At 45.9% G+C, this 22,434-nt stretch overlaps 1 protein-coding gene and 1 long non-coding RNA gene across 6 annotated transcripts in view; one reads left to right on the forward strand and one right to left on the reverse strand.

The window, feature by feature from the left end:
• The window catches only part of PRR5 (proline rich 5), a 69,935-nt gene that overhangs the window by 39,583 nt on the left and 7,918 nt on the right, over nt 1-22,434 (forward strand). For all 4 annotated transcript variants that reach the window (XM_081911814.1, XM_081911813.1, XM_081911815.1 and 1 more), the window contains 5 exons: nt 6,847-6,927; nt 9,571-9,619; nt 11,457-11,514; nt 12,676-12,767; nt 14,425-14,565. In XM_081911814.1, the coding sequence (XP_081767940.1) occupies nt 6,847-6,927; nt 9,571-9,619; nt 11,457-11,514; nt 12,676-12,767; nt 14,425-14,565 (421 nt within the window). The remainder of the gene's footprint in view (nt 1-6,846; nt 6,928-9,570; nt 9,620-11,456; nt 11,515-12,675; nt 12,768-14,424; nt 14,566-22,434) is intronic.
• LOC309370294 overlaps nt 1-22,434 on the reverse strand; it is a 49,889-nt gene that overhangs the window by 1,517 nt on the left and 25,938 nt on the right. The window contains exons 6-7 of one of the 2 annotated variants that reach the window (XR_014168487.1): nt 10,067-12,045; nt 751-870 (exon numbers count right to left, since the gene is read on the reverse strand). This is a non-coding gene — a long non-coding RNA (uncharacterized lncRNA). Of the gene's footprint in view, nt 1-750; nt 871-10,066; nt 12,046-14,571; nt 14,821-22,434 lie in introns of those variants that run through there. The other variant, XR_014168488.1, reaches the window with a different exon arrangement.

Here is a 22,434-nt window from a genome sequence, read left to right on the forward strand (position 1 = left end):
CAAGTGCTTCATCTCTCCACTTCTTTTCAGTAACCTTAAAAAAAACTTGGACTCTTGGCTGCAATTAAGGATGTGAGCTTGTGACTGAAAATTCCTGGTCCGTAGGCAGAGCCAAGGACAAGCTTTGGCAGATCAAGGACCAGAATGTGAATTTTTGGCAGACCTGGTTCAGAAATTGGGGGGTTTTGATGCAAAGACCACTTGGAGGTTTGTTTGGTTTTTTTACAATGAAGTGGCATATAAATTTTATAAAATAAATGCATTAAATGCAGTGATGAAGACCCTTCCACCCAGCACTGATCCGGCTCACAGGCCTGAGTTTCCAACTCAGAGCCCCCACCTGACATCTTCCTTCACACTCTTGAGTTCTCCCAAGCTTTCTTTTGCAGCTGTGGCTTGACTTCACAGCAGTTCTAGTTGTGACAAGATTGACACCAGGTGATTGGCAGCTGCTTTGGCACCTGTCTCTTCCCCAGGCCTGCCTAAGATTCACAATTGGTCTCCGCTTTTGGAATTCCTAGCATGCTTTCATTCTCTGCAGGGATTTCCCTTTGATTCCAAAGCTAATGTGAAACTGTCAGATCAAAGCAAGCCTTCTGCCTAGTTTCTGCTGTGCAAATTTATACTTTATAATTTCATGGCCTCTTCAGCTTTCCCATGAATCCTCAAAACAGCTTACATTGCCTGCTTCACAGCCTACATAAGCAAACCAACCTAACAGCAAACATAAGCATAAATTACATTACCCACCAGTTTCATTTAATCATTCAAAATTTGCATAGGATTAAAATAACTTCGATTCTTTACTATCTTTGTGAAGTCTTTAGCTGCTCGTTGAAGTGGGGCAGGACTGGCATAAGCTCTAGAGTGCTGAAAACAGAACAGATAATAATAGCAAAAATGCATTCCTGGCTTTCTGATCTTTGGCCTAATTTCTAAGACCAAAAAGATAGGATATTTGTTTGTTTTCCTTTTTTGTGCCCCTTAGAAAACAGTGGCTGCTTGTAGGATTAACTGGTAGTGTTGGAGGTTGGGGGGAAGGAAGAGACAGTGATGTAGAAAGAAGGGGAATATAAACCTGAAAAAAGACAAGTGTCTTAAAATGGCGAAATTGATCAGCAGTGCAAATAAGTAGACATTTTACACATCATGTGGGCCAAAATCCGCCCTCGCTGCTGAACTGCATGTGAAGAACAGGATCTGAGGGAAGTAGCTGCCACAGGTACCTGGTCTAACCACTCAACCTCCTTGCCACTGAGACTCTTCTGTGATGCATCAAACCTTCATCCAGTTCCCAAGTTCTCTATGACAGAGTCCTGGATTTCCCTGTCACAAACAACACGTTGCTCTTTCCCTGCTTCTGTTGTGAGTTGACTGGGACAAGGGCTTGTTGTTGGACATTAGGAGAGCAGGATTATGGCTGGAACCTCTAACCTCTTCCCCCAGTCCTGGAAAACCAGTTTCTTCCCTTTCCGCAAAACAGTTGACAGCAACGTACCAAGTACGACCATGATACTTAGAGAGCATTTGTTTATATATGATATCCTGCATTTCATGGATTCTAAAGAAGTGTATTAAATAATCTTGTAAAAGCAGACCTTTGCTTAAAATGTCTGCAAAGCCAGTTTTAAATGGATATTCCTTAACTGGGTACCTCAGTTTAAAAAGCTGTGCTATCATGGGATCCAAACTCCAGGTCCTTATAAAGAAAGACATCCTTAGCTTGGTTATTTCTTTACAGTTCAGGGAAACAGAATAATCCATTGTACAAGGTTAAAACAAATGAGAAGACAGCAAAATAAAATTTATTTATTTATTTATACATACATACATACATACATACATACATACATACATACATACCCCAGCCACTCTGGGTAGCTTCCAACAAAGTACAGTGGTACCTCGGGTAAAGAACTTAATTCGTTCTGGAGGTCCGTTCTTAACCTGAAACTGTTCTTAACCTGAAGCACCACTTTAGCTAATGGGGCCTCCCGCTGCTGCCGCGCCGCCGGAGCACAATTTCTGTTCTCATCCTGAAGCAAAGTTCTTAACCCGAGGTACTATTTCTGGGTTAGCGGAGTCTGTAACCTGAAGCGTCTGTAACCCGATGTACCACTGTATTAAAATAAAGTGGTCTGTTAAACATTAAAAGCTTCCCTAAACAAAGAAACACACCATAGGAGCAAAGGACACGACCCATTCAAAAGAAACCAGGCCTGGATCAGCAGAAGTGAAATCAAAATAGTTTTTCTGTCAGTTCTTTCCCTCAAAGCACAAGAAAGCTATGCAACATTACTTTTATGTGAGATCTTCATCTTTTGTGTGTGCATATATTGCATAGAAAGGCAGTTCCCTCGATTCCTTCACATTTTAGTGTCCGTAAGAATGGGGATGATGCAGATAGCAGCAGGCTTGAGTCCTATTTGATGAAAAACTGTAAGCAGAGACTGCAAGGAATCCTTATCAACACTTCATGTCGTAGCTGCAGCCATTTTAAGTTTGTGTGGGCGTCAGAGCACCCCTAGCTTAGATCTTGGGATGCAAGTCATTTACTGGGGTCCACGGCAGAAAAGATTTGCAAAGTATGTTAATCACAAGTCTTGTGCATATAAATGAGATGGGGGGCTAATTTGCTGACTTCAGTATCTTCACATTACCATAATTAGTGTATAGTTTCTTGAGAAGATGTCAAGTGTTGCGCAGTATCTTACTCTTACGCAGTTCTGATCAATTATGAATAAGTGGCAGTTATTAAAGCTGAAGAATGCCATTACTTTTGGGAGTTCTTGTTCCCTTACTCCTTTTGCAAATTTGTCCCGCTCACTTTTTGATAGCTCTGTGTGGCTAATGAGAGTTTCCACAGTCAGCTGGTTCAACTTGCCCAACATTGTCTGTAGGGAGGGAAAGGGGGAGCCAGTGCATGCGGGGAGAGTGGTCTCCCTGGGAGCAGAAATAAGGGTGGGGACAAAGCAGTTGAAACTGGTAGCCAGCAGCAGCAGGGCTTAAGCATCATCATCATTATATTAACTGCCTCACTCCGCCTCATCATAGAGAGTTGTGGGACTGAGAGAAGGGTCTCTCCCAAAGATCTCAGAACTCAGATAGGTATGAGGAAATGCCGTCTTTCAAAGACCCTGGACCCTGCTTGAGAGGGCAGGGAATGCTGATTTGCTACACCAGTTCACAAGCTTGCACAGTGGACATGCTTGGATTTGGACTGTTTCCATCACACAATGGTAGCAAGGACTAGCTCAGGATCCAGCCAGGGCCATAGCTAGGGGGTGGTGCGGTGGGCCCCCACCAGGGGCGCAGGTGAGGGGGTGGGCGCAAAATCAGCTAAAAAATATGCCCAGCAGTTTGAGGCAGAGTTGTATAATCCCCATTTAGCAGAAAAACCTGTAGGTTCTGTAGATAGACGCAGACCTGCTTTAGGAGGAGTGGGGCAGGGTTTTTCCTTTCCCTTCTGCTCTGAAAACTAAAGCCAAGCTGGTAATTCAAGAAGAAAAGTTTACTTGAGTGACACCCGTTGCACACCATGCTGCCTTGGGATGGTACCCCAGCTCAGGTACTGCTCACAAACAAACCACACCTGTACTGTATGGTAGATGGCTGGGTTTTCATGAAGTGTGGTGGTAGGACAGGGATTTTGGTGGTTGGGCCAGTTTGAGAAGAGTCTGCCTGCATGGCCCATGGTTCCTTGAAAAGTGTTCCTTGAAATCAGAGTTTTCAGTAGAGAGAGAGAACGAACTTCTGTCTTGAAGCATCTCACTACTTCCCCAGAGAGATAGAGAACCATTTAAGGTCCCGATTAATTTAGAACAAGTGGGGGACAAATGACACCAAGACTCTTCTATTTCTCCTCCCATTAATTTATTAAGTAATAATAGTTAGGAGGGCCTGAGCAGTGTTTCATCTGATGCTTTACAGTAATTATACCATCTTTGTAATACATAAAGATGTATTATATGTACATAATAATATAATACATAACCCACACATTATAATGAGGAACATATTGCAGGTGGAAGAAGTAAGAAAAGGATATTGAAATTGTACAATGGTGACAAGTGACCCTAATCCTATGTCCTTGGTCCAAAGAATTTGTGCCTGAGTAGTGGGGGTGTCTCGAGAATTTTTCTCTTCCAGAAGAGCTTTTCAGACTGCATGGGGATCACTTCTGAAGATCCCTGAATTTTAGGGGCTGCTTCTTGAAAGGGGACTTAGAAGCTGCACTCCTCTCGTGGAATTGGCTGTGAAGACCTTTGGATAGTGACCTGACCTGGCATTTAAGCAACACAACCTCCCATCATTGTTATTTTGAGCTGGGTTATGTTCAGCAAGAAACACAAAGAAGAGTTCCTTTTAAGTTGGAGAAGAAAGTCAATTTTACTTTAAGGTTCTCCCAAATTTTGTACTAGTTTTATGTGTGCAGCGAATTTTTCGCTTGGGGTGTGAAGGACTTTCAAAAATGCTAACCTCTACCTGCAGTCTAACGTTGCCTGCTAAATAGTTAGATCCGCTTTTGACTGGACTATGATTTAAACGAGATTCCTGCATTGCAAGGGGTTGGACTAGATGACCCTCAGGGGTACCTTCCAACTCCACAATTCTATGATGCTGTGACTATTACATATCCAGAGCAGATTATATCCCTCCTTGGAAGGAGGACTTTGTTCTCCCAAAGCCAGTGAATCGAAAGTGTCTCACTGGGTCATTTATAGAGCAGGAATATGCAGTGCAAAGCATCACAGATCAGAAAATTATAATCCTATAAGCTTCAGAAGCAGAATTCTGTTACCTAGGTTGTTATTTAAATCTGACAGACAGGATGAGCAACAACAACAAAGAGAACTGCAGTCCTGTTGACTCATCCAAAGCAAAAGAATTGAGCGAGTGCTTTGGACTTGAAGACCCAGTTTCAGATCCTTTCTTACTCAGGAAGCTGATGAGGAGGCCTTGGGCAAGTTGAACTCTCTCAACTTAGACTAAAATGGCTTCTTTGCACAAAGGATGGAATGCAGTGGAGTAACTTATAATTAGTTGGCCTAATTGCGTACCCCAGATGTCCTACTATAATTTGTTGGTGGAAACAAACCCTTTTGTCTTCAAACAAATCTGAGTACCTCCATTAAAATTAACAAATGCTTGCAAGATGGTGGCAGAAAGTATATTTCATATTCTGAATGTATTTCATTTTCTCTCTGAACTGAATTGCGCCTGAGTTGTACTGCTGTCTGCAGAGACATCTAGTCTCAAATCTTTCAAATTGTCCGTTGAGTGTATCTACATTTTGTCCCAAACCTGCTGACCAGTGTTTCCATTCTGTGTGTCTCTGAGAGAGGAGTTCAGACAAAGAGCTACTGAACCAGCTTTGAAACGCTTATCAGCTGAAAGAAGAATGGGGAGAGAAGAGAAAAACCAAGCAATATCTTCTATTTTTATCTGTTCATGCATTTCTGCATGGTTAGGTAGTGGCCTCATTGCCCTGGCCTGCCAGCTATAGTTTCCTGTAAATGGGATGATGAGGCCGGACTTGCTGCTCAACAATTGAGGCTCAACATGAAACTGGAAGCATGTTTTGGTGATGAGCTGCTGCGACCGCTGCAAAAGGTCATGCAAACACAGCAATTATTGAAGCAAAGAATCCCACCACTTTCCTCTACACACAGGAACTCTTTTTTGTCCTTTCAGGTGTGCGGCATGATTGAAGTGCTGACTGCAAAATACGAATGGCACTACAGTAGCATAACAGACTAAATGCTCTGCAGTCTATTTCCCCTTAAAGCATAGAATAGGAGAGGTGGTTGGCAATCCATCCAGGGGTTCAGCCCAGCTTCCCGTCTCGCCCTTGATCCTGTATTCCCCCCAATGCATCTCAGATCCTTTCTCCTGTGCCAGCAGAGATTAAGGGAAAGACTTCTTTGGCACCTCTGCTAGAGGCTTGAATAGGGCCCTCACATTATCATCATCTCACCTGCTGTCTCCCTGGGTCTGTCTGAGGCAAACAAGGGGAAAGCTCTGCCAAAGACTGCTTTCTGCTCATGATTGCATCTTTTATATATTTCATCAAATATTGCAATATTACCATTAATAAAATATCACGTGTATCCTGCCCTTCCTCAAGCAAGCTCAATCTATATCTATCCTGTATTATGAAATGCAGCATTTTTTCCTTAAAGCAGCTTCAATCTGAATGGAGAAGAAGAACAATAGCTCAACTGGTTAGAGCGTGGTGCTGATAACACCCAAGGTTGCAGGTTTGATCCCCACGTGGGTTGGACTAGAACAGGCATAGGCAAACTCGGCCCTCCAGATGGTTTGGGACTACAACTCCCACCATCCCTAACTAACAGGACCAGTGGTCAGGGATGATGGGAATTATAGTCTCAAAACATCTGGAGGGCTGAGTTTGCCTATGCCTGGACTAGAAGATCCTCAGGGTCTCTTCCAACTCTACACTTATTCTATAATCTAGCTGAGTTTTAAGCTTGTAATGTGTACCCAGCCATAGTTGATGGTTATGTCTGTACAGAGGGATTTTCAAATCGTCACTCAGTTTTGTTATTGTTGGGCAGGGATTTGAACCCAAATTTTCCCTGATCTACTCCAGTATGCCATCTATTACATGCCTTATCAAAAAGAACTAGAACTTCTCCGTCTTTTCTCCCAGCCTGATTTCCATCTGTTCTGTCTTCTTCACCATGCTACTTCCAGCAGGTTTGTGGGTTACCCCTCACTTTCTGTGCTTTGGAAGTAATTGTTAGGAATGCCTAAAAACTAAAGGTTGTGAAATCTTAAGTTAAATGCTGTGCAGCTTGTCACAAATGTGCCTTTTTCTTGCAGTATCCATAATGGAGTCATAGCTGTGTTCCAGCGAAAAGGTCTTGCAGAACACGAGCTCTACAATCTGAATGAAGGAGTCAGGTGAGTCAGATCATCAGATTATGCACCTGTCCCAAGACACAGTCATCACTATGGAGGGTCATTATTTCATAAGTGATCTGTACCATTTTACTTTATTCCAACTATTGAGATAGTGGCACTGGTGTCAATGACAGTGTGCAGAGATGTGCACAAAGGCAAGCCCTCCTCAAGGAATTAACATAGGTTCTGCAGTTGTTGTTGGCTTCCATCTTTCTTGAGAGACAATGGAGTGTGCCTCCAGGGATGAAGCCAAACGGCTGTGTTAGCAGCACCAAAGTGACCTCCCTGGGGTGCAAGAGGGTAGTTACCATATTTTTGCCCCATATTTTGTTCATACAGTTGAAGAGAGGATGATGCAATGCTCTTTCTAGCTTCCTCCTTCACCTCACTGTGCTTTTCCCTTTTCATACTAGCCCTGCAACTTTTCAGAGGTGCCAGAAAACAGCAGGGCTAATCATCAACCCTCCCTTAGGCAGCAGCAGCCAGTCCTGTTTCGCCACCTGAGGCGAAATGACAAGGAGCTGTTGCCCCTTGGCTGAAGCCTCACTTACTGGGGTTGCAAGTTCTCACTCCTTCTCCTCCTGTCTGGGGCAGGCAGGGCAAGGGTGCTGCCCCAAGGTATTCACCACCCAAGGCAGCTGCCTCATGGGTGGGTGGCCGGCCCTAGCTGTAGGTAAAGGAGACATATTTACAGTAAAATCCATTATGTGGTTGCTATAAGCGATAATGCCTTTTATCCTTTTCTTGATGCCCCTCCTCCAGCAGCCTTCTTTGTTTATCTGCTGGCTGTGGACAAAGATGCTGTGCCTTCGTCCTGCCCAGCATCAAAGCAAGCAGGCTTGCAGCAAAAGCCTGGAGCGCCGCATGCCCCTGTCCTTCCCCTGCCAGCCCCCTGCATTTCTACCCTGGCTCTAGATAAGGGCCGTGTTCCCTCCTGTGGGTACAGCATAAAAGCCAAGAGCTGGCAGGAAAGGTGTCGGTCGCGCCATGTCTCCTTCACCAGGTTGCTATATTTGCTCTATATTTTTCCTAGTCTGTTTTCTACTTATAAGAGAGGCTGGCAAAGAACTGAAGAACACTCCCTTCATCCTCTCCTGGGCCACTTTTAGGAGCTTTCCATGGCTGGTAAAGCTGAAACAAGCCTGTCCTTTGAAGGTCTTTGCTGCATTTACTAAGGGCTAGTTGGATATGTTGTTCTTTCCTGTGCTGTATTTTTTGGAGCAGACATATCTTCCCCCCCTGCACTGATTATGTTGGTAAGAATTTTAGATATTTGCTGTATAAGAAGAACAGAATTTTATAACAAATATGCTTTTAACATTGTTGAATGAATGAGCTGATGCATCGGGAAAACAGCTGTCCGAGTGGTGGAAGTCTAAGGCATAGAGGGCCACACATGAGAGAGGGATCAGTTGTGTCACAGACAACAAATGAAGCAGAGCAAGAGAGAGAAGAGACCTTTGGGCTTGCCAACAAGAAGATTGTCCGTGAACTTAGCAAGGACATTTTTTGGAGTGCAAAGGTGGAAGCTAGACTGTAGGGGGTGAGGAATGGAGCTGGAAGAGTAAGTCAAGTGGGAGTGAGCAGCCTGCTGAAAAATTGAGGAAGACAAGAAGAGAGAGGAAATTGTGATAAAGCAGGATATCAGTGACTCAAGCTTTGAGGTATTTTTAGCTGCTTCCAGATGCTGGTAACAGACAAAGCACATTGCAGAATTGCTTTGCTAACCTCTGCTGTGGCTGTTGCCCAATACAAAGCCAGCTCCTGCCTCTTCCATAAGGGTTTTTGTATATGGCAGTTTTGAATACCTAAGCTATTTTTGTTTTTTCTGAATTAAAATTGAAGGCACCAGGAAAGTTAGGCTCGGCTTACTTTTTAAGCCTCACATCACCTTGCCAACAAAGGTCCGTACAGTTAAAGCTGTGGTTTTCCCAGTAGTGATGTATGGAAGTGAGAGCTGGACCATAAAGAAGGCTGATCGCCGAAGAATTAATGCTTTTGAATTATGGGGCTGGAGGAGACTCCTGAGAGTCCCATGGACTGCAAGAAGATCAAACCTATCCATTCTGAAGGAAATCAGCCCTGAGTGCTCACTGGAAGGACAGATCGTGAAGCTGAGGCTCCAATACTTTGGCCACCTCATGAGAAGAGAAGACTCCCTGGAAAAGACCCTGATGTTGGGAAAGATAGAGGGCACAAGGAGAAGGGGACGACACAGGACGAGATGGTTGGCAGTGTTCTCGAAGCTACAAACATGAGTCTGACCAAACTGCGGGAGGCCGTGGAAGACAGGAGTGCCTGGCGTGCTCTGGTCCAGGGGGTCACGAAGAGTCGGACACGACTAAACAACTAAACAACACTGAGGGACAAACTAGATGGGATGCAATCTGTAGGTTTTTGTTGTTTGTTTTTACTTCATAACAAGTATTCCCATGTGGAATTGCTCATTTTGTCCAGTGCCACTATTTCAGTAAGTGTTATGTGGTTCAACTATGATCTAACAAGGTATTGTGCCATTTTTGATAGACGAACACATTTACTCTTGCATGTACATTCACTGGCCATAAAGTACGCTGCATGTATAGCACAATGTGATGGTCACATGGTTTTTTAGTATTATTATTATTATTCTCTTTGGAACAGGCAACTACTGAAAACTGAGTTGGGATCATTTTTTACTGAATATTTACAGGTTGGTACAGTTTGCTTTTTAGTCTTTTACTTTTCCCTCATGCTGTTCACTGAAGCAGTCTGCTGAACAAAACTATTGACAGCAGATGCTTCCAACCTAAGAGGTTTTAATATGGAAACTTTGCATGAGAGTTTGTTTGCCTGTTCACACTGGACCTGACCTGAAGACATTTCACTTCTAAGATAAGTGTTTTCAAAAAGAATTCTGAGGGACCTCGGTTTGCTTCTATAGACGGCAGGGTCCAAGACCTGATGATTCTCACAGGGGTGGTGAACCTGTGTCAGCTGAGGCAACAGCTTACATGGCTGAGTGCCCTTTCCATTAAGGGGAAGGAGACCTACACAAAGCACACTAGTGCCAGCCCAGAGTAACTGCAAAAGCAACCAAGGTTGCAATCTCATATACACTTAGCAGGGAGTCAGTCCCATTGAACTTCATAGGACTTACGGAACTATTCCGATGGAGGTCAGGGAGCAGCAGGGCGGAGCAGAGCAGCAGATCCACCACCGTAGCAGAAGTCCTGTCAGCTCATGCTGGCCAGGGCTGAAGGTGCAGGTAGGAGCTTTGTCACTCTTGGTGCACCAGCTCCAGTCTGGCACAGCTGAGGGGCCAGGACAGACATGCAGAAGATGCTGCTATAAATTAGTTCCGTTTTATTTATTCAAGTCATGTATCTAAAATCTAGGGGGGTAATATTTGAAGGACGTTTTCAAAATTATGATATAAAGATGGCCAACATAACATGGAAAGACTAACGGGGGGCACTTTTGTAGGGATCCTGGCTCAGGCCAGAGGAGTTTAACCTCCTCTCCCTACACACTGTGGCTGCCATGAAAACTAGGGGAGCCCCACACCTAAGGTTAAGGAATGTTTTGGACCCTGACACGGCTGCTAGCCATAGGGCTGGGTTCAACTAGCTAATCCCAATAGTAGAAGCTCGTGCAAGGACTTCCACGAGCTCAATGGGGCTTGCACTGATGGAGCAATCTCCTTAGCGCTGTGGTGAATTCCTCCCATAAATTGTGGTTTGATGCTCAGTCAAAGAAAACAGGATTTATCCTTGGCTAACTCCTCCTCCTCTCTTTCCCTGAGCTCTGTGTGGATTGTAGCTGAGAAAGATGCAGAGCAATCCTCCCTTTCTTGCTGGCTACTAAATACCTAGCAGCAAGCTTCACAGATCTCACCCCCCTGCAACTTCCTCCTAAGAGATCCGGAGCTTGCATTCTTGCGAGTTCCTCCCCTTTGCCTTGGCAACTGTTTCTACAGCTCTGAAGCTGCTGGCTTCCGCAGACTCTGCCAAGGGACCTGCGCCAGTGGCTGGTGGTATCTTCTGCTATTGCACCTCAGAACTGCAAGAAGATGTGGTTGTTTTTCTACAAGCTCAAAAATTAGAAAGTGACAAAAAAAAACATACAAGCGTGTGATTTCTAAGCCAGCCCAGTCATGTGAGTTAGCACAAGGTTTTTAAAACAATCCTGCACTAAAGGTTCCCCAGTGAGTAATGTGAGGGGTTGAAAGGAAAGCAGGATCTGACCCAGGCTATGCAGTCCAGTAAAATCCACACTATATCATTCTAGTTTCTTTGCATATTGTCTGTTTCCAGGTTTAATTTTCCTGCTTTCACAGCATCATAAATATTAAGATGGGGCACCCCCTACATTGCAATTACTATTCACGTAGCCCAGTAGAAGCTGTGAGCAACCCTCCTCTAATGAACTGCCATTTAAAAAAAAACCCCAAAATACCTTGTGGTTAAAATATGGAAGTAATAATCTATCAACGATTCAAGGGAAGCAGCATAACATAAATGGAAAGTTGTTTTATGTTGTATTTGCAGAACCAGCTGCTTACAAAAGGCATGGTGATCCTGAGGGACAAGATCCGGTTTTATGAAGGTAATTGAGGTATCAGTTGTGCCTGCGGAGCTTGATCCAAAAGCGCCTCCAAATCAAAACTCTTTCTTCAACTGGCTTCAGACCAGAACAACAGCCTGCTTCGGCCCCAGCAGTCGTTTAATGTTCCTGCCTGCTGAACAAGGAAATGAAGTTGGTCTGGCACATCAGCTGAGGAAACGGCAGCCTCCCGTGTGGCTGTTTACCTTTCCCCTCAAATTATAAACCTCTTTATGATTAAATAGTCCTGTGAAAATCGGTGAAAAACTGCAGAAGCCAATTCACTGAGAATGTTCCTTCCCTTAGACTCCACTCGTCTGTCAAAGAGCTCATAGCCATTTCCATATGTTTCCCTGGCAATCTCCCATCCAGGCAGCACTCGGGGCCGGGTCTGCTTAGCTTCTGCACTGGAACTCCATTCTGTGACTTAAGGCCATTCTCTGGGACTTTAAAGCGCAGCGGGGGGGGGGGGGGCGTGTCTCAGGGGTTGCACATATCTGGGGCTGCACATAAATCTCCCCTCCCCTCACACACCTGTGAAAAAAGTAATTTTGAATCTTATAATTTAGGAGAGGGTGTTAATCAGCTGCCCCTCAGGGGCTTGGTTTTATTGCTTTTTAATAAGGAGGGTACACACAAACAGTCGTTAATTCATGCACACTCTCTTGAACTGGTACAAAATTATTCGAGCCTCACCAAATGAAGATTGAACAAAATCTGCCTGATTCAAGAGGCAGGGTTTGCTCTTATTAAGCCTGATTCACAGTTTGCACAGCAAATAAATCTCCCGTATCTCTGCATGAACTTTCCTCTCATGTTTGAAGGAGATTCCCAGTGGTATAAACACAAGACTCTACAGTGAGTATGCCACATACGATCTCGTGCATCCACGGTACCCACGAACTAAATAGTTGTGCCGCACAAACCTACATCTCTGTGTTTAGCTGTTTGTCTTTCAAATGTATGCAAAGGGAAAATGGAAAAGAGCTCCCTCCTTCACGTGTATTTTAAAGAAACAAGAAGCTCAGCGTATGCACAGCTCTGATGTGGCACATAATGCATATATTTGGTAGTTTGCTTTTCCACCTTTGTACAAAATACCTTTTTAAAAAGAACTCTTCAGTATGAGCCCTTGGACTAACTCCCCCCCCTCCTAATTTGTAGGACAGAAACTTCTGGATACCTTGGCTGAAACGTGGGATTTCTTTTTCAGTGATGTCCTGCCCATGCTTCAGGCTATATTCTATCCCGTGCAGGTAAAATATTGCTCTGTTACTTTAGAATCAGGAAAAACCAGAAGAAGCTACTCTGCAGGTTGATCAGCCAAGAGCCAGACATCACAGCGGGACAACAGATGAGGAAATACTTCTGCCAAACACGGGGGGGGGGGGGGGAGTGTTTTCATTACGGAGAATTGCCTGTGTAGGCGTGTCTCTCTTCATAGCATGATGTTCACAGTGTCACTAGAAAATTATAGCTTGAACTTTCAAAAAGTCCCACCACTTTCTCAGCCTAGATGTGTCCAGTACCTCCAAAATAACTGGCTAGGATCCAGAGAATCAGGTGATTTGTTTTGCATTTCCATGGGCTATTTGGAGTTATGAGGTTTGGGGATTAGCTTTCTACACCACCACTCATCAATCCTATGACTATCACAAGCCACTTTCGAAACTAAGAGGAGTGTCAAAGAAGTTTGTAACTTTAGAGAGGTTTGAAAAAATATTCCTAAATACAGTATCCTAAGAAACATGAGTTAAATTCACCACTGTGATTAATATTATTTCGATAAACCTCTATCCCCACATAAAATGAAGCAGATTATAATGGCGGAAATTTTCATAGAATTAGTCAGTTATAGGATTTCTATAGAAGTACAGAAAGTCAAGTACTAAGGATTAATAGATCAGGACAATAACTTTTGGAGGGCCCAAAATACTTCTGTTGCATTTCCAATGTCATCACATTCCATACAAAACCAAATATTTATTATTATATATATCCATCTCCTCAACCAAACTCTTACCCAAAGTAGTAGCAGCAGCAGCAGCAGTAGTAGTAGTAGCAATAGCAATTTTATTATTTATACATCACCCATCCGGCTGGGTTTCCCCAGCCACTCTGACCAGCTTACAGCACATTTAAAAACATAGTTAAATGTCAAACATTAAAAACTTCTCTATGCAAGGCTGCCTTCAGGTGTCTTCTAAAAGTTATGTAGTTCTTGGTCTCCTTGACATGTGAAGGGAGGACATTCCGCAGGGAGGGCACCTCTGTCTGGTTCCTCGTAGCTTCACTTCTGCCAGACCCTCAGAGAACCTCATTGTCCAGGCTGAACGATGGCAGTGGAGACACTCCTTCAGGTATACTGGACCAAGGCCTTTTAGAGTTTTAAAGGTCAACACCAGCACTTTGAATTGTGCTCGGAAACGTACTGGGAGCCAATGTTTTTCTTGTGGCTGAAATTATAGTGGGGAGGGGGTTGCTCCATAATTCATATGCCCTCCCAAAAATTGAAAACTAGAAATGGAATTGATATAACCAGTCTTGATATTTTACATCATCTTTGCATTAATTTTTACATTATGAAACATATATGGCAGAAATCAGCCATTTTGATGGACTATATAAATTTTAAAAATGAAAGTAAATACCATCACAAAGGTTCCTATGGTAATTTCCCCATAATTATTTGGAATATTATAAAGGCAGAATCTGTTCATTGTTCTTCAGCTTATGAATCTCCATTTTGTCCTGATTGTACATAAAGTTTGTGTTCCTTACTGCTGAGACTAAATTAGGGAATCTTCCATTAAATCAAAAGGACTTAAGCAGGCTTAACTGGTTCCACGAATATATCTGAAAGCAAGCAAATGACAAGTGTTGAAAACAACTTTCATTCGATTGTCTCTTTAGGGAAAGGAGCCCTCTGTCCGACAGCTGTCTCTGCTGCACTTCAGGAATATTATAACTCTCAATATTAAATTGGAAGATGCCTTGTCCCGTTCCCGAGCAAGGGTTCCTCCTTCCATTATTCAGATGTTACTTATCCTACAGGTACAAATTTTTATCAAATATATAAATCTGTGTTTGTGCATGACTTTAGCATAACACACTGTTCAAAAGGACTTACTTGTATTGATACCTCTTAGAAGATGCTTTCGTTTACTCTGTTTGGTGACTCTCCGTGCAGCAAGAAGCCATTCATTGAGAAGGGCATCGTGTATGTTGATTCTTGGGGCAAGATGGATCACCTGCACCACACAGCACAGCTAGAACCCATGTATGTGGTGGCCCATGATGTAATTATTACTATTAAGTAATCAGAGAAGGCATGGTTTGCAAACAGAAAAAGTTGGTTAGTGATAAAGTTTATCACACAAAATACACTTGTCTTATAAACCACTTTGTGGAGAATACAGAAACTGACCATACCTGGCCCCTAGATTAAAGGAAGCCAAATGGCTGCAGGAACGCCATGCTCTTTTGTTCCTCTGCTTTACCTGCCTTTACATGAACAAAAAAATGTGGACATAGGAGGCCATTTACTATATGGTGGCATACCACAGAGGCGGGCAGGCATGGCAAGCGAGCTGCTCATGATCTGCTCTTATCTTGCCTGGTGGCAGGAGGAGAACTTTATTGCAATAAACACTGGGCTCTGTCGTTGTTGTAGGCTTGTACTTTTAAAACAGCTGTGTGTGGCCTGTAATAGAGAGGAGACCATATCAAAAGCGTTTTGGGGCCCTTTGTATGTATTCGCCTCTGCTTTATAAGATTACCAGGGAGAAATGTCATGTCAGCAATTGCCACCGTTGTGTTCAGTGTTGTGTATGGAGAAAACAATGGTGATGACTCTTCTGTAAATCCTAATGGAGGAGTCAATAAAAGTTACATTTTTTAGTTTCACAGTTCAATTTCAGTCAAAGTTTCCTGTTCCATACTATACCAACAACATCCTTTTTGGGTGAGGCCACCTGCAACAGGAGGAGGTGAGATTCACTCCTGAAGTGGTAGGATGTTCTGTACTATTTCAGACTGCACATGGGAGTTCCTAATTTTGAATGCTCTCCTCTGCTAACTGAGCCTTGTATTAAATAGCATGGGCTGTTTGTGCAACTGGGCATGAATGAAGGCAGAACACGAAACTAGAGTTCTTTCCCATTAGGCCAATGAAGATGCCTGTCACCGGTGGCATCAGAGTAAACCCTGATTATAGATAACATGCTTGGAGAACACTGGAAGCTCTGTTCACAGTGTAAAAGAATGCAAGAATCCTGCATTGTGAATGCCTGGAGGTGGGCCAGGAACAGCTCAGGAGAGGACGAGGTCAAGCTGGAACAGATTCCACTTCCAAGGGCAATTTCCAGCTCCATAGCCAGCCACAGAAGTCCCCCGACAGAGTTTTCCCCTTCAGAGGTTAACCCATGTCAGGGAACTGACATCAAAAGCGCCGGAGGCGCAAAGGCTCACTGAGGGTGAGAGAGCAGTAGCAGCGGAAGAGGGAACCAGTAGAGGGCGAGCAAGAACTCCAAGGGAAAGTGAGTCGGAGGGATGGCTCAGAGACGCTTCAAGCGAAACCAGTGGGGAGGTCTCAGGACCTCCTATAGGGACACCCACACCTCGACGGAAACTGTCACGCCGAGAGGCCAGACGACGTGTTTCCGTTAAGGAGCTTTTATGTTGGAAACGTTTCCGAAAGCAGCCACTTTCGGATGCTACTAGTGATTGACGCAGCCATGCTGGAGGGGCTCCGTCACAGGCAGAGGTTTGAAAGCCTGATCAAACTCTGAGGGACTTGCATTTTACGCACAAGCAGCTCATCGTCCCATCACAGCAATCCGAAAATCTCCGAAAGCCAGCTTGTGCAGGGAGAAGCATCATGAGCAATCCAGCCGGAACCGGGGAAGCAGGAGCAGCTGGAGGAGGTCCAAGCCTGGAAGAAAGGTACAGGGCGTTGGAGATCCAGTTGGCGCTGCAAACGGCGAGGCTTGAGGAGAGGAGGGCTCAGGATGCAGAAAAGGGAAAGGAGAAAACCACCCCGCTCGCCAGAAAGGTGCCAGGATTGGTGCAGAAATTCGGGGGGGATCCCAGGAACTATCATGCCTTTAGAACAGAGATGCAATACGCTCTAAACTTGCAGTTTGATGACTTCCCCGATGAGGAATCGCGAGTGGCGTATGTGATTGGCCATCTCGAATCCGGGGCGAAAGATTGGGTTAGACCCCTGATGGCAGCGAATAATGAGATCTTAAAGGACACGAGGAAGTTTTTTCGTGCCATGGACCTGATGTTTTCCAGCGATATTGAGCAGGGGGTGGTGCGAAGGCAGTTAATGGCTTGCCAGCAAGGAAGCAGATCTGTCCGTGAGTACTGGACTGAATTTACCATGTTGATTCACAAATTGGGGTGGGACCTATCGGCGGAGCCCATCCAAATGCTTTTCGAAGAGGGGCTTTCTTCAACCGTCAAAGATGAGCTTTCCCGGGGCCCCAGGGCGGAGTCTATGGACCAGTTAACCAAATCTGCGCTGGCCATAGGAGCGCGCCAGGAAGCGAGGGCTATGGAAAAGCGGGAAGGGAAAGGAGACCGTTGGAGGGAGTTCCGCATTCCAGACATTCCAGAGCCACCTTTCCCGCCGGCAGAGCCGATGGAAGTTGGAACAGCGCGGGCGCGCGCAGTTTCAAATCCCAGTGAAGGGCGGAAAAAGGAGGGAAAGAGCGCCAAGAGATGTTATCTCTGCCAACAGCCAGGACACTTTGCCAGAGTTTGCCCACAAAGAAAGGAATGGCAAGGGATGGCAGGAGCTGTTGGGGGAAAGGAAGAGGAAGGCAAGGAGCAAGTAAAAGCCAACGCCTGGCTGCCACCGTTGGGGCACAGCAGCCAGGCCAAAGAGCAATGAAAGTGCCCATGCCAGAACCCCCCAGACCCGCTTTAGTGATAGAGGTGTTACTAGAACTGCCAAACGGACACCCACTAAAGGTCAAGGCGCTTTTGGATTCAGGCAGCTCCTGTAATTTCATGAGTAAGGAGTTTGCAGCTGAGCACCAGATACAGACTATCCCTTTAAGTAACCCCTTGCAGGTGACTACGATTGACGGCAGAGAGCTGTTGGGGGGAGAAGTTAGCCAACAGACTGTCCCGATGATAATGAGAGTGGCAAGGCACACCGAACAGATAGCGTTTAATGTGGCCATCCTGGGAGGAGCGCCCATCATTTTGGGGATGAGCTGGCTGGCGCTACACGATCCGCTAGTGGGCTGGCATCAGAGGGTGGTCTCCTTTGGGTCAGCGCATTGCCTAGAACACTGCAAGGAGGGGAAGGTTTCGGGAGGAGACAGAGTCACCCTAGCGGGGATGGAAGTGATGGACAAAGGGAAGGTGCCCCCGCAATACGCAGATCTGAGCAACGTATTCAGCGAAAGGGAAGCAGACAAACTGCCACCGCATAGACCCTTTGACTGTCAAATCAACCTACTCCCAGGGGCCCAACTCCCAGTAGGCAAGCTGTACGCCATGTCAGACAGGGAGATGCAGGAGCTGAGGGAGTTCATTGACAAAAACTTGAAGGGAGGTTTCATCAGAGAGTCCCGAGCGGTGGGGGGCAGCCCAGTGTTCTTTGTGGACAAAAAGAACACAGACAAACCGAGACTGGTGTGTGACTTCAGGGCCCTCAATGCAGTGTCGGAGCCCCTGGCTTTCCCTATGCCCCGAATTGATGACATTTTGACCAGAGTAAGGAAGGGAAAGATTTTTACAAAACTGGACCTGCGGGGGGCGTACAATCTGATACGCATAAGGAAGGGAGATGAATGGAAGACCACCATGTTTACCCCGTTGGGAGCCTTTGAATACCTCGTTATGCCCTTCGGTCTACAAGGGGGCTCCGCGTGTTTTCAAGCTTTTATAAACCACGTTCTGGGACCTTTGCTCTACAAGAATTGTGTGGCCTTTTTAGACGACGTGTTGGTGTATTCGGAAAATGAGGAACAGCATGTGAGGGACGTTCGAGAAGTGTTGGGCAGGCTGCAAGCCAACCAGCTGTGGGTGAAACTGGAGAAGTGCCAGTTTCATACCAAGGAGGTGGAATTCCTGGGGTACCGCTTGTCAGACAAGGGATTGGCCATGGATCCAGGCAAGGTCCAAGCGGTACTGGAATGGAAGACACCGAAGACCAAGAAGGACGTGCAAAGATTCTTGGGATTTGGGAACTTTTATCGGAAGTTCATCAAGAACTTTGCCCACTTGACGGCGCCCATCACCGACTGTCTCAGCAGCAAGAAGAAATTTGTTTGGACGGCAGAGGCGGATCGAGCCTTTGAAGAACTGAAAAGGGCTTTCGCCTCGGAAGAACAACTTCTGCATGTGGATTTACGAAAACCCATGAGAGTGGAAACAGATGCATCCGACCGGGCGGTAGGGGCGGTCCTTCTTCAACCGGGGAGGAGTGCGTCGGAGTGGAGACCATGTGCCTTCTTCTCGCGGAAGCTGAATAAGTCCGAGAGGAATTACACGGTGTATGACAGGGAACTACTTGCCATTCACGAAGCATTCCGGAGGTGGAGACATTTATTAATTGGGGCACAACACAAGGTGCAAGTGTGCACCGACCACAAAAATTTAGAGTATTGGAGAACAGCTCGAGTGCTCAACCAACGACAAGTGAGATGGGCACAGGAATTCTCCAAATTTAACTTTGAGATTTGTTATGTGCCAGGCCCAGAAAACGTCAGGGCGGACGCGCTCTCACGCAAACCAGAATATTGGGAAGGGGAGGGGGTGATCGAAGAGAGACATGTCATCCCGGAGGACCGCTGGGTGTGTGGGGCGGCGATGGTGGGGCAACGAGAACTGGTGGAGGAAACGGAAAATGATGAATATGCCCAGGATAAGCTCAGAGGTCTCAGGGGGGAGGGCGAGAGCCCCGGAGGTTTTGAGGAAAGAAATGGGGCATTGTATTACAAAGGGGCACTGTATATACCCGAAGGTGAATTGAGGGGGAGAGTACTCAAGCAGTTGCATGATAGCCCCACGGCGGGACATTTTGGGCAACACAAGACCATGTGGTTGGTTACCAGGGAATTTTGGTGGCCTAAGGTGAGGGAAGATGTAAGGGAGTATGTAAGAGGGTGTGACCAATGTCAGCGAGCCAAAGGGGAAAGAAGGGCGCCGGCAGGGTTATTAGAACCTTTACCCACACCAGAACGGCCTTGGGAAGCGATATCAATAGATTTTATGACGGATCTGCCAAGGTCCAAGGGGAAAACAGCCATCATGGTAGTAGTAGACCTGTTAACTAAGATGTGCCACTTTGTAGCATGCTCACATGCAGTCACAGCGGAAGAAACGGCGAAGTTGTTTGTGGAACATATCTTTAGGTTGCACGGGGCTCCCTCGAGGGTGATCTCAGATCGAGGCAAACAATTTACTTCCAGGTTCTGGAGGAAGCTCATGAGCTTGTTACACGTGGAAGTCAATTTTTCAACTGCCCGGCACCCTGAAACCAACGGGCAGGCGGAAAGGGCAAATGGCATTCTTCAACAATATCTTAGGTGTTATGTCAATGACAGAGAGAACGATTGGGTCGAAAAGTTGGCGTTGGCAGAATTTGCCTACAATAATGCGGAGAATGTGTCCACAGGGATGAGTCCCTTTTTGGCTAATTACGGGTGTCACCCCAGGGCATTTCCAGGGGAAGGAGGGGAGAGATGGAGCGTCCCAGCGGCTGAACATTTTGTAGAAGAGATGGAAGCCATCCATCAGCAGCTCCAGCTCAACTTAGAAAGGGCTAAGGCACAATATAAGAAGCAGGCAGACAAGAACAGAAGGGAAGGTGAAACCATAAGGGTGGGGGATCAAGTGTGGTTGTCAACCCAAGGGTTGCCGTTCAAAGGGGGTTGTAAGAAACTGAGGCCCAGAAGATTGGGACCCTTTGAGGTGATTCAGCAGGTCAACCCGGTAGCTTTCAAACTCCGATTACCCAATCACATGAAATTGCACCCAGTGTTCCACAGGTCGTTACTGTCACCATACAGGGGAGGAGGTGAAGGGGAGCACGTCAGGGGACCAGCCTTGGAAGAGAGGGAACGCCGCAACCATGTAGCGGAAATCCTCGATTCCAGGTGGAAGGGAAATCAGGTGGAGTATTTAGTGGCGTGGGAAGGGGAACCGGAGTCAGAAAACACCTGGGTAAGTGCGCAGGAAGTCAATGACGAGGTTTTAACAGAAACGTTCCATCAAAGGTTCCCGAGGAAACCTCAGCCGATAGCAAGGTTTAGGAGGGAGTATTTCGGCACCACCGATGAGGAAGAGGAAATGGAAGGGTTCGCGGAGTCGGAGTTGGAAGAGGGAGTGGACTCTGATGACGAAGAGTACCTAGAGAGTAGGAACAGCAACAAGTGGAAGGAAGTGTTCGCGACGTCGGAAGATGAGGGAGGTTCTTTCAAGGGTTTTACCTCCTCACCGCCAGTAGGAGAGGAGACGGGAGGGGGTGAAGGGGGCCCTGGAGGGGAGGTGGATGTCAGGGAACTGACATCTAAAGCGCCGGAGGCGCAAAGGCTCACTGAGGGTGAGAGAGCAGTAGCAGCGGAAGAGGGAACCAGTAGAGGGCGAGCAAGAACTCCAAGGGAAAGTGAGTCGGAGGGATGGCTCAGAGACGCTTCAAGCGAAACCAGTGGGGAGGTCTCAGGACCTCCTATAGGGACACCCACACCTCGACGGAAACTGTCACGCCGAGAGGCCAGACGACGTGTTTCCGTTAAGGAGCTTTTATGTTGGAAACGTTTCCGAAAGCAGCCACTTTCGGATGCTACTAGTGATTGACGCAGCCATGCTGGAGGGGCTCCGTCACAGGCAGAGGTTTGAAAGCCTGATCAAACTCTGAGGGACTTGCATTTTACGCACAAGCAGCTCATCGTCCCATCACAACCCATAAAGCCATAAACTGGAAATTTATTTATTTAATTGTTTGTTTGTTTGTTTTGAACACCACCCTTCATCCGTAGATCTTAGGGCAGTTCACAACATAAAATTACAATATATAAAGCACACGTCAAGGTGTGCTTTTTTGCAAGAAACTTCTTAATGGAGAGGTCATCCTATAATAACCTTTTGTCATATAAATTTACTAGCCCAAACCTATGCATATTTACTTGGAAGCCTTTGCTAGGGACTGGCATTCAGTGGCGCTTGCTCCTTAGAAGGCAATTCCAGTCTGTGTGTGCGGATGTGGCAAGGCAGGCATAGAGTTCCCTCTGTTGCACCTACTACATCTATCTGCCTTTTCCCCCAGACAAATGTAAGTAGGGCCTACTTTCAGTCAAAGGTGCATGGGTAGACTCAGACCAACTTTTTTTGTACATTTGCCTGCTGTTATGAAATACTTAGAAGCGAGGGCCAAAGACCTCCCTAGTTGTCTCTTCTGAGGATCAAACAAGACATGATGCTAAATGTGTCACTTGGAAGTTCATCAAGGATGTTGGAAAAAACAACGAATAATAGTCATGAGGGACGAGTGGTTTTCCCTGGAACCACCAGTGCACGGGCAGGGGAAGTTTAACTCTTACAAGTTCTGATCCCAGTGATCCCAGCCCTTTCCTTGCTGCTGTTAGCCTTGAGCAGGGGGAACTCCCATTGACACCAACAGTAGGGTGTTGGTGGCAGTTTTCATCAGGATCATGACATCAGGAGGAAAGGTTAGGACTCCTGGGTGCACTGTGGTCCCACGGTACCCTATGCATCTTTTTTTTTAAATCTGCTATTGGTGCCTCAATGTTAAGCATTTATTTTCATGTGTGGTGCCTTGCGTGGTTTGGCCCTGAGTGTTTAAAGGGACATTAATGTAATTTTAAACATGCACTTCCCAAGTGATTGTGGGAGTCGCATGGGTTGAACACACCATGGAGAATCAGCTGCAAGGAAATTGTG

Source organism: Podarcis melisellensis (assembly GCF_964234715.1).
Source record: "Podarcis melisellensis genome assembly, chromosome: 5".
Classification (NCBI taxonomy): domain Eukaryota; kingdom Metazoa; phylum Chordata; class Lepidosauria; order Squamata; family Lacertidae; genus Podarcis; species Podarcis melisellensis.